At 29.5% G+C, this 13,619-nt stretch overlaps 1 protein-coding gene across 2 annotated transcripts in view; it reads left to right on the top strand.

Moving 5' to 3' along the window:
* LOC114129807 (diencephalon/mesencephalon homeobox protein 1-like) overlaps positions 1–9,256 on the top strand; it is an 86,054-nt gene extending 76,798 nt beyond the window's left edge. For both annotated transcript variants that reach the window (XM_050199785.1, XM_050199784.1), the window contains exons 5-6: positions 4,424–4,598; positions 5,678–9,256. In XM_050199785.1, the coding sequence (XP_050055742.1) occupies positions 4,424–4,598; positions 5,678–6,429 (927 nt within the window). In that variant the 3' untranslated portion in view covers positions 6,430–9,256. The remainder of the gene's footprint in view (positions 1–4,423; positions 4,599–5,677) is intronic.
* Positions 9,257–13,619: the final 4,363 nt, after the last annotated feature.

Genomic DNA, 13,619 nt, shown 5'->3' with positions numbered 1-13,619 from the left:
CAAAAAAAAAAACCTTTCAAATAAATTCCTGGAGGGTGAAAACACGCTCACATTTTACCTAAAACAGAAATCACTTCATCAGACGATAGTCGTTGTGTCTACGTCAAGGGTTGAGGGTCCTTTTGTTTAATCACAGTAAAGATAAGCTCACTTGTGGCGAAATAAAAATAAAATTATAATCTTTTAAAAAGTTGTTTTTTTTTTAATAATAAAATAATATTACAAGCCAATAATATCTTAAATATTAAATGTATTCAAAAAGTTTTGAAAACACTTTACTTAATGCACATATACTTAATAATACCTACATAGAGAAAAACAGTTAACACTGCTGCACATTCATTAGGTTTATAAAAATATTTAACTACATCATATTATCATTGAACAGTCCTAATTATTATTATTAGTAACCGCTTTCAAACATTTTAAGCACCAAATATATGTATTTAAACAGTAACTAATATTTTTATATCATATTTGATAGCACAGATTTTCTAAAACTACCGTTTATCCAGTCATCCAGAAAAACTCCATCCTGCAGACGCAATCTATAAAACGTATATCTAGGTTTAAAATACTTAAAAATAATTGATTACCTATTGCTTTATTGTATTTGAAATATTGTAATCATTATCACAATAAATTCTCAAAACAAACATCTTTTCTGGATATTACATAAAAAATATAACATTTGCTACATATTTATACAAATATGTATAAAAAAAATAGTTTGGTCTGGTACAAAATAAAGACTAAACACTAAAATGATAATAGAAAATCAAAATTAAATTTCCTTAAAATCTTTCCAGATAACTATTGTTTACTGATACCTAACCTCACCGCTAATTTGGCAGTTATATTTATTTTTTAGTTAAATATCAAATAATAAATTAATCATTTAATTACTATTGTATTTATACTATTATGTGTAAATATAGGTTCGTTTTGTTATTAAGTATATGAACGTGTTTCTAGACAGACAGTAAAAGTCAAGACGTTTAGAAAAGGTATATGTGTATTATAACGCAATATGACGCATTAAGTGTATTAAACTTCATCAGTTTATACACCAATATGGTAAACAATACAATATTGTTTGGAGAGTTTGTAACAAAAAAGTTTTGGTCATTGTAGGACTTTTGACCGTATAATATATATTTTATTATTGTTCGATTATACCAGTCGGATTATATTTGCCGTATCGTTCGTTTCAAGTGGGTCGAGTTGTACAACTCGTATCGGTAAACACAATACGAAAGTAGACTATGGCCAAATATTATTTTACCCCTTACGCGCTTTGTTAGCTATACTAAAATCCAAAAATTATAGCATCAATGGCAAAAACAAAACAACGATGTTATAAATGACATAAATGTATAAATACAAAAGGCTGTTGCAAATAATCTCTCTGATGTCCAAAACGCTCAAAATGATTATTAATTTCAATTTATAGAATTAACATAAACGAATATATTATTATAATATTACATAAGTATTATATTATTATGTACATTACACAATGTCGGTGGATACACGTTATTCAATACAGATACCTTCCAAATTTTAAGTTTATTATGATTTTTTTACAACGTACGCTCATTTATTATATTTTAATACAGAGGTTCTGTATAATATTATGTTATTGTATTATATAGATACCTGTAGGGGTGTCTAAACCTTTTCATTACACGTCTTCTTCGTCTTTTCACAACACATCGAAGGCCCCGAAATTATTAATGACAAAAAATATAATACTTATACTATGAGTGTATATTAATGTATTTATTGATCGTTTTCATTATCGTTACACCATCATAATGGGCAGTGGCCATCATCACCATCATCATCATTATATTTTTTTTCCGCCTCTACAGTTCTATGCAGTGGTTTCCTTGAGCAACATTCGTGACGCCCCTTGTATAGTCAAGTGCACAATTTGTACACCTCTATAATTCACGATTTGTAATTTGTTTTATAGTATCAACTATATATTCATTATTTCGATTTCGATAATATCACACCTATTGTTATGACAAAACGACAATATTGTAATGAATTTTTTCGTTTATTTTTTACAGCCGCATTACAAAGCTATCAAATTATTATAGAATTAACCGGTATAATAATAGTACCTAACGAATGTATATGTTACTGTCAAAGATGTAAATTAAGGAATTATTGTTAATGACTAATCAATAACGATATTCCCGATCACATTAGATGTTGTACGTTATTGGTCAATTAATGTCCATTATTGTTAAGACATTGATGTATTTAGCAATATTTCCTAGATAATGGCACCCAAACTTTATTTCAGCCATAATTGATAGAAATGTTTATTTAATTTTCTGGCTGTATTAGACATGATCTTAATAATCAACTTATTTTTGAATTATAGATGTATACATGCATGAATAACATAATATAGCATAACAAAATATAGCAGTTAATAGCATAACATAATATAATAGGTACATATATTATTTATACATAATAAACAGTGCACTTTTTCATCACCATTTTAAGTTCCAACCAAATTTAAATATTTTCTTAAACAAAATAATCAAAATCGCCAGTAGTAGACATTTAAGTATAATTTCCTAATTATAGTTGTAAATGTATTAACAAAACATTTGATTTGTTACATCATTGAAAGACTGACAGTGACATATTTATACCTATATTTTAATCGATGGTCAAACCACTCGTAATCGATAACACTATTGTACGACTTTCTAAAGAGAATAACATTATTGACACCCCTCGTAATGTATAAACGTATAATAATAATAATAAGTACAACATTGACCAACAATAATATATTATACTTTAAGCCTGTCACCATTTCGCAACTCGCCGGTGGAACGAAATTTCGGGGAGAGGGAAAAGAATGCGGGTTGACGACGAAAAATTATAATTAGTTTTCTGAAATATTTCCATTTGCACTTTATTATTAACCCCCTTCTACTCACCTCGCAAGACATCGCTAAAGTCCGTTCATTCAATGCTATATACACCCCCACCAATCCCGCGTGTACGTTTCACGCCGATTCAATTAACTCGACGACGAAACGTCATAATCGGATTACCCCGGCGCATTATCGTATACCCTCTCGCGCATACACCCACCCGCCCAAACACACACACACGCGCGCACACGTTTATAATAGATATATATATATTAAATACTTAAAAATGAGTGTATGCGTGTGTGTGTGTGTGTGTGTGTTATAAGTTAAGGATGACGGGGAGGTTTCGCTGAAAACACATGACGATAATAATATAAAGTCGAATTCCGCAGGGTGTGCTTCGATTAGCAGCAGTTCTCCGGCATCCCTCAGTACCCTTTCCACATCCCCGACCATCAAAACCATCGCTCTGCCGCCGCCAATGAATTTCTAATAACTTGCCACTGGTGGTTGTAGTGGGACGATGGTTGGAGGGTAGATACTCGTGAAAATTATTGCCGTTTCACGCAGTGACGTTTATTATATATAACGACCGGCCGATTTAATCCGCGACACGGCTAACTGAGCTATACGTGACGTCAACGATGGCAGTGACTGTCATCGTATATTATTAATATTAATAAAATATAAGAGAGCGCATATATTATAATATTATACGATACTGCGACCCAATCCGATTTGTATGTGTAACGGACCGAACAATAATCCTGACTATCGTGCCATCTATAGTCTATACCTATGACGATACGTCGATATTATACACGAGTCCTATTTATTCGTTTCCGTCAATTATTTTCAAAGAGGATCGATTTTTATAAGCTTATTGTTGTGGCCTATTGATATATCGATCGAATTTTACACATTCTGGTTGTACCACGATTTAAGATTTACTATCTAAAAACGTGGGTTGTACGAAATTATATTGTTATCTTGTTGAAAGAACCGTCATTGATATCTGCTCAAGCACAATTTTTTGTACCAATTTAATATTTCCGTTAATAAATTTAAATATAATTAAATGTCATGTCGTTTTAATTTTTATAACAAATAATCGTTTTCCAAAAAATGTAGAGGTATATCAAATTGCACACCTTATGCTTATATTATACATAACGTGGATATTTTACATTTTAATATGATGAAAATCACATTATATTTATATAAATACGATAATACGATATGTTCATATGTATATTATATTTATTGAATAAAATATTTCTAAGTAATAAGTACCCTTTATTTTCATAAAAAATAATAACAAGAAAGTAAGTTTCTCTGGTTCCTTGCAAGAATACAATATACGTTATTCGTATTGTGCTGAGACAAGATATTTCTGTGCCTATTACATTGTATTTTCTTTATTTTTATCAAGTACCCCATTGTAAACTCGTGAGACGACAACACTCAACATATATATACATATAATACAACCACAATGTTTTTGTTTCGCACAGGTCTGGTTCCAGAACCGACGAGCCAAGTGGCGAAAGACCGAAAAGTGTTGGGGAAGAAGCACAATTATGGCTGAATATGGACTTTATGGTGCTATGGTCAGACATTCATTACCACTGCCGGAGACTATCCTGAAAAGTGCAAAGGAGAATGAATGTGTCGCGCCCTGGTTGCTTGGTAAGTACCTATTACAGTAATAACGTATCCGTCACTCTTTTTCTCCCACTCTTATATTATTCTCATTATAATGTTCGGGAAATTGGTTGCCACGGAAACACTGAAATGAGCTTCATGAATTAGCACAATGTCCATTGTTAAGGATTCGTTTCCCATCACAGTGCCATTGTTTTACCAACGTAATGGCCGATGGATTCTACTCCATGGCATGTACTTTACTTTAACGCCTTTTAGTGCAAGTGCGATTATATTATTGTATTAATTCCTCAACATCTCACCACTCCATTAAACATGCAAATTCTATTATATCACTACCAATGTTCAAATTTAAAAAAAAAAAACCACTATAAATACCAAAATATAATATATATAGAATACGTATTCATTATGCATTGATATCTTTTCCCCTCTTTAAAATGGTTGGTCTCGTTGTCTCGTTACGGACGTGCGTTACGATGTAAACCTCCACAACTCATCAATGTTGCATTAAAATATGTAGAAAATGTAAAATTGCTTATACTTTGATAGTTAAATCTTTTAAAATTATAAATATTAGGAATATTTAATGTTTTTTCAATACTTCATTACAACAGTTTAGAAATAATTTTAATTTAGGCTAATTTATCATTTTTAGATTTCATTTATATGTTATAACTCTAAATAACACTTCTATAATAAATAGTAAATTTGATTATTGATTTTAATAAGTATTAATATATGTATTTAAAATTAAGAAATAATTTTTAAACATAACGGAAAACTTTCTTTTTCAAAGTCAATTAACACATATCAACTTTTTACAAAATGAAATAGTTTGGCTTTTCAGCAACGTCGTATAAAAAAATAAATAAAAGAAACCTATATAGGTGGGTAGCTTTATAGTTACTGTGCATAATGCACATAGACATGTGACAATCGCCAGCATCGCTTTGCGAAGAACACGACAAATAATTTTAAAGTTTCAATACAAAAATATTTATTTTTGACATCATAAAAATAAAACTAATAGCCTTCCTCCACTCCACCGTCTCATCAGTTACAACCGTAAAAATCAATTTATCACGCTGAATGTTTTATAGGCATGCACCGCAAGTCGATCGAGGCGGCAGACCAGCTGAAAGACGACAACACCGTGTGTAGCGGTGCCAGTCAAAAGAGCGACAAGGAGGAAGACGACGAGGACGACGAGGACGACGAGGACGACGACGAGGAGAACCACCCCTGCAAGAGGCCGGCCAGGACCAGTCCGGAGACGGCGACGGACATGTCGCCGCAGCGACACCAACAGCAAGACTCCGCAGTCGCGCAAGACCGGCAGCAGCAACAGCAGCAACAACAGCAGCAGCAGCAGCAGCAACAGCAACAGCAGCAGCAACAGCAACAGCAACAGCAGTGCGCGGCCAACGCCGAAGCTCACCGGCGGATCCAGCAAGAGATACAGTCGCAGATGGAGCAACATCACGCGGCCGTCATGCAGCTGGCCGCCAACCGGGCGCAGGACTCGGAAGAGTTCCGGAACAACAGTATCGCGTGCCTGAGGGCCAAGGCGCAGGAGCACAGCGCCAAGATACTCAGCCTGTCGGCGGACGCGCTCATGTTGGTCAACAACAACGGCGGCGGTTTCCGCAGTCGGAACGCCGCCACCGCGGTGGCCGTAGCCGCGGCCGCTGCGGCCGCCGCCGACGTGGCCATGGTGTCCGGCGGTGGCCAAGTGTTGGCCGACTGCGACGCCAACGCCAACAACGTGCGAGGCGTGAACCACCATCAGCAACAGGCGGTCGGCTCCGACATAATGGTCACGTCTTCCGACACGTCGTCGTCGCTCTTCTAATCGGCCGATCATAAATGCAAAAACGTATTAAATGTATCATAATATTATTATTATTATTGTGTATATTATTAAATAAAATATTATAATATTTTAGAGTAGTCGCGTTTAATGCGGAGATATGAAAATATGTCAAAGCGCTATAACAATTTGTAGGTTGCAGGGCATTCGTTTAACAGGTCACCTACGTATACCGTATACCAGACATCTGCTGGTGCTTACACCGAAAATCATAATAACGGTGACCTACAAAGTTTTCAGAATGTATACATGTAATCGCGTGTAAAAAAAAACAATATATATTAACGCTGTTAGGCGATCAAAAAACGTTTATAAAACTTGCCATCCTTTCGTTTTGGTTTATCCTAATAACACGTACCTATAAACTCATCCGAAATCGTTAAGTTAAACTTAAACTATAAGATGGTGTCTGAAAAATCGTCGTTTTACTTCATTAGTGAGCAGCTAAATCGCACTCGAATCAAATGATTTGTACCATGTATGCAATTTGTATTGGTGAACTGTTAAACGAATGCCGTATAGGTTATAAGCTCGAAAAATATTTAACAATAAATTCGGTAGGTGTATCGACTATACTACCTCGTACAATAGCAATATTTATGATCAGTGAGATCGTCTCACGATCACGTAATCAGACGTAGACCGTTTTTGTTTATATTTTTAAAAAATTTCTTTTTTGATCAACTGCCCAACGGTCGGACGATAAAATAATATTTCGATTGACTATCGGCAGCAAAGTAATTCGTTGCGAATCCGGTGGCACATATACTCGAAAACAATATTAACTCAGGGTAGTCGCTACATATTAAACACTTACCACCCGCAATGTTTTCAGCATAAATTCCTCACCACCACCAAATCCTTACAGAGCAACACTCACCGAAAGCTTATAATATTGTTGACGCCACTGCAGTGAACTAAATCTTGCTGTATCTTTAGAAACTTCTTGTCTCACGTTCACTTCATTTTTCGGCATTCTATTGACATAATCGTAGTAATATTTTTAAAACCTTAAGTTTATTATTATTATTATTTTTTATCTCAAAACAATGAAACAAGTAAAAAATGCAAAAATTTTCGTTATTTTAATATTTTACAAATAATCTGTTTCGTTTTGAGATAAAAAAAATCTGCAAATGCCTCCACAGTATCCGTTCTTTAAATTAATATTATTGAGTAATCGTGCACATCACTGTCACCGTCGTCGTCCCCGATTGTCCCTTACAGAATCGACACATGTCAATAACATTATCCTCTGCTGCGTGCTCACATCGTTGTATACGATGTAAGCCACTGTTATTATAATTCGTTTATCTGGTACATAAATTTAAGTATACGCAGTTTGATGATTATTTTTTTCCTATCAGTCGACATTTCAGTTACACTCTCTCTACGCCCAAAGACGTTAAGAAAGTTTATGAATTTAATGAGATTACGATTGGTGGAGTACAGGAACGAAGGTCTTATATAGTAAACATAAGTAATATTGACTTTTTTATATTATTCTACAGTTTTTGAGCTTATGGAATTTTTGGGTATGATCGAGATATCGCGACAAAATATTTTTTCACGTGTTATATCTATATAAAACGAATACTCTCTCCAAATCAATTGCAATATGCTATGATTTGATATTTTACAACATAAGACAATTGATTTGCCGATTGTGAGCAATAAACAATAGGACATATATTGTATAAATAATTATTTGTTCTAAATCAATAATTAAAGTTTACTACGTAAATTTAATACACGAGAGTTGAATTATTGTGTGCATACGTGTGTTGTAAGGAGTGGCTTATCATATAGAGCTATCTCATATCCTCCAAAGAAAAGATCCCAAAATATTTCTTTGCCTATGGTCACACTACAGATTCTCACATATTAAAATTATTAGCTTCCACGGTTGTCAGAATTATTTTAGGTTTTTGAAATAATAATAATTATTTTTTTTTATATAACTACCCGATAATCAGTTTATATAAGTTAAAACCATGTAAATAATATAATAATAATAAAATATTCATCGACGTGTTTGTTCGCTATTATTGTCATTATTGTTTAAAAAATATTGAATAATACGATTACTTTTGTTTATATCTATTATAATATTATTAGGTATATTTAATTCTAATATTGATCTAAATTTGTGTAGCGATAACTTATGTACATACGCGCAGTCTATAATATTTGTATACATTTGTAAAGATAATTTATCGTGTGTTGTTATTTAAAATTTATATTTATTATACCCATACGTACGTGCAATAATTCGTAATTTTTTGTTTCTTTTTTTTTACATTTTCTTGTATAAATCAATTTTACTTAGCTCGAAAAACTACATTTTATTGCGCATTTTAGACAGTAAGAATATTATCTTAATTATGCTTGTTACAATAAATCACCCACCCGGTACATCCTTTTTCTCATAGACCCATAGTAAATACTAACAATAGCATAATATTATTGTAACTATCTATTTCGTTTTGATTTTGTCCTTTTTTTTTTTGATCTCATGTGTACTTTCATATTCATTTTTAGTGCCGTCTAGGAGAATGTTTTACGGTGAAAAAAAATTGTAATATGTTTAATATATTCTGAATAGGACATTTTATGTTTAAAGCTATAATACTACATTTTAGATTTATATTATATTGATGCTAAACTACTGACATAAAAATTACGGATACTAATGTTTTAATCATTCATAATCATTTGAAATATAATTTGTTTGGTGAAAACGAGTATACTAATTATACGTATTATATTATACTTTAATAAACTATTGTACACTCATACAACTTATAAATGACGTGTAAGACGTTTGTGAGTGAGTTTTAAATCCTATACCTATACGTATATATATAATATATATTTAAGCGCTACTGTTACAGTACAGTACCTATACATCACACCTATAAAATTATATCACATTATAAATAGTTTTGTGAAATGGACAACCGTTAGCATTAATTTCACGAAATAGAACCGTTGTTTCTACTTATCGTGTAATAATTATACGTATGGATAGCATTTCGCGAAATGGATACTTAAACACCATATATATACTTCATTTGATGTCATTTATTTTTCATATATTATATTTCGAAACATTAAACGTTACAATCTAGAAAATAAAAACGAAATTCGTTGTTCGCAATTTAATTTATTTTTCGATTCGTTATTATTAATTTGTTAGTTATAATAATAATGATTGCCAATTAAAATATATATATTATTTTTTTATTTTTACTATTTTAAATTAAAAATGGTTGTTTTAATTGTATATTATTAATATTATTATTATTTATTTAAACAAATTTAAGAATTATTTCCTCGATAATAACATATTAAATTAGCTTTAAAACAATATTCTAAAAGACTGAATATTCTGAAGAATAAGTAATATAATATAATATTCGCTATTTCCTTGGTATAATAATCTATTATAATATAAATTAATAGTTTTTATACTATACACAAACGAGTTGTAAAGTTAAAGTTCAGTTAGTTGATTAGTTCCTGTTTTGTAAATACATATTTCAAAGATACATAATATACATTATACATACATCACGCGTGAAGTTGTGTGATAAGAAATTGGGTTTTGTTTTGTGAGATGGACTCAAACGTATTTCACGAAATATGGAAAAACGCGATGTGAATGAATAACTACCTATAATAAGGGTATTACTGGTATTAGTATAATACTCAAATGGCTATTATATTGTATAACATATTATATAAAAAAAAAATAAATAAATAATAATTATTTGTAATAATAGTCTCTATATTAAGAATTAGGTACTTATTGAGCATTTGCTTAAAATAGGTACTTCTTATAAAATGTGCTAAAAATTCGAAGATTCATAAAAAACACTTTTGAATAGTCGTTTATCTCTACTACAAGGAACAGGTAAATATTATAAATATAAGTGACATCGTGCATGGGAGTCTCCAGAGGGGGTGACGGGGCACTTGCCTCCCCCCCAGAATAATGTTATTTCCACAGTAATTGGTAAAATTCCCATTGAGAAATTAGTTTCTAAAAGTAGGTCTACCTATGTATTCAGATAAAGAAAAAATTACTTATTTAAAAGACACTGACATAATTTGGTAAAGAATGTCCACGGAGATTGAAATTTATATTTGATGAAAAAGAATAATGTATAAAATTTACAATAATACTAATTGTAATAATTTTATATAATAATGTACTGTTAATAAAATGTATGAAAAAATCAAATTATAGACAAATTATATTGCAATAAAAAATAATTTCAAACTTAACCTAATCAAAATAAGCTTTTTTAAAGGTCATCAAAAATATTTTACGGTTTTCTGTAAGTTTTTATAGAAAATGCATTTGAAAGATAAGATTTTTAATTGTTCAAAGTTATTTGGTATATCAAACGTTATCTAATATTTTTCTACCAAATTAGGAAGTTAGGTATGTATGTAAATAAGTATATTTTGTTGTCCTCTTATAAGCTCAAAACAAAATTAGATTAGAATATTTATTACCTACAGAATGTTGCGTATTTATCTTTTATATTTTTTTTCAAAATCAGAGTAAGATGATTGTATACTATTGCTATGCATTTTACTTCAACATTATAAAACTATACATTCAGTTAGACAATTCAAAAAATAACTATTTCTTATCTAAAATAATTGTGTTACTTAAAACATTTAATGATTTATATTTATTAAATATTATATATTTTACTTATTATTAATCAAACAAATCCTAAAAATTATTAATATGAAATGAATAGCATTATTAATCATTTTTTCATCAAAAACTAAAATTAAAAAAAATAATGTTATTTAAGCATTAAGCTTGTATTATGGTTTACTTATTACACATTATAATATTATAATATTATTCTTGTGCGCACTGGATACCTGGATAGTTGAATAATATACACATTATAATATTATGCGAAACAGATAAAAGAACCATTCCACTGAAATTTATAGTGCACACCACTACGACACTACGATACTATTATAATATATCAAAATAAGTATTATTATCTTCTTTTATCTTGTAAAAATATGGTTTCTTAACCACGACTTAAGTGGTTATTTTTTCGTGGATAACCGTTTTAATCTATAATAATCTCGTAGTTACGAAATAACCAAAAACGGTACTATTGTAATTTTTATTGTACTTAAAAATTAAATTAGTATACATTTAAATGTATGAATTTTAATTGTTTTATTATTTCTGTGTATATTGCCTAATTCAAACCCCTTAAACGACTGTGAGAGTACGTTCTGAGTAAAATCGTGACCACCGAAATACGCTGTTACAATACCCAAAATTATAATACAACCAATATAAATGTACTCTTACAATTAATATAAAATTGTTTCTACGTGTAAGATTAAATATAATATGTATAGATGTATAGTAATTTTAATAAATGAGAATAATATTTTAATATTGTATATATTTTTTATCATGCTATAGTAAATTAATTTGGTCAGAATTAACGGTTGATGCAATGTTTCTTGAAGTTTTTGAAACTTTAATAGATAGAAAAAAATTCTATTGAGGTAATTTTATTTTTATTTTTTCATATTCTGTTCCAATTCAACTCCCCAAAACATAATAATATTATTTAACATTTTAAAGTACTTCGATGTACTTATTTAGACTATCTGTAGTGCCGTGTAATCATATTATGTATTGAAATACGTTACAAATAAATTACACAATACCTAATATTACTATTTTAACAACATAGCAAATATTAATGATTTTACTTATAATATACTAAAAAAACTGCTCATGTGACAGTGATTTCATTTTAATTTGAGTATCAATGTCAAGTTAATCATATTTTTATTAAAAAAAACATTTACACATATATATTTTGAATGTGATTACCTCATTCTTACTTAATGTAAACATTATAATACAAGTTATCTACTAGGGATTGGTCGAGGCTATTTTTTGTTAATACATTATTGATAGAGTAATTTTAAGCGTTAATAATAAGTTGGTTTTTAATTATTTAAAAAAACTGTTCGTTCATTCCCTAGTAACGGGCTAACAAACTTTAATGAATCAACTGTATCACATGTATAAAATATAAATTATTTGAACAAGTGTAGGATTTTTCATTTTGTTGATAATTTTGTCATTTATATCAACTAACTACAATAATCATAATACAATTATTGTCAATTTCCTTTTTCTATAGTGTGACAAATTGATGACAGTCTTTACCTTATCTTTTGTGTTAAGTATATGAAGTATGTTTTTTAAAAAGGTAAAATTATATATCATTGATGAATTTATATACCAAAATATTATATTCATGTAAAATATTTTTAAGATTAAAATATAACCAAACTGATTGTTAATTATATTTATAAAATTAAAAGTGCTGACTGGATAAATTAAAAATGTATGACTATGAATAATGAAAAAGTAGCATATTTTCCCAAAAATATAGTAAATTACTAAATCATCATAATGGAACTTAATAGCATTTTTATTATTTTTAGTAATTTGAAAAACCGGTCTTATTATAATATTATATACTTAGTTATACATATTGGTTAAATCGATGGCACTGTGTATTACTTTTAGTGCCGTGAAATTACCAATTGTTATAATCCAACATTTATAGTAATTATTTGTAAGAAAAACATGTATATAAAAAAAAAAAATTCAAAATTTAGAAAAAAGTTATATTGGAGAAATAATCTACTGTTTATATTTTTGATTATAGACTAAAATAATTTTTCTAATTTGTAGATAATTTTATATCACATGATTTACAACATCATTTCACACGGGATAATAATAATTGATGTATATTGTATAAAAACATTGTAACTAAATTTAAATAAACAATAAAATTGATAAGAAATACGTTTAAAAACACGTTAACATATCTAGTTTCATAAAAAATGTTATGTTCGAAATAATACTCATACAATTATTCATACAAAGTATCATAGTACAATAACAAAAATATAAACAATTATTGCATATTTACAATAACAGCAGTAATTACATTTAGTAACAATTGGGTAGAAATTAAATGAAACATTTTTTTATTCTATTAATTTATTTTCAAAGTATAAAAAACATCAACTTCAATTTTTGGTTGCACTGAAAAAATGCATATTGTCCGTTATTGAAATAATAT

Source organism: Aphis gossypii, chromosome 2 (assembly GCF_020184175.1).
Source record: "Aphis gossypii isolate Hap1 chromosome 2, ASM2018417v2, whole genome shotgun sequence".
Classification (NCBI taxonomy): domain Eukaryota; kingdom Metazoa; phylum Arthropoda; class Insecta; order Hemiptera; family Aphididae; genus Aphis; species Aphis gossypii.
This window is presented reverse-complemented; position numbering and strand designations above follow the sequence as displayed.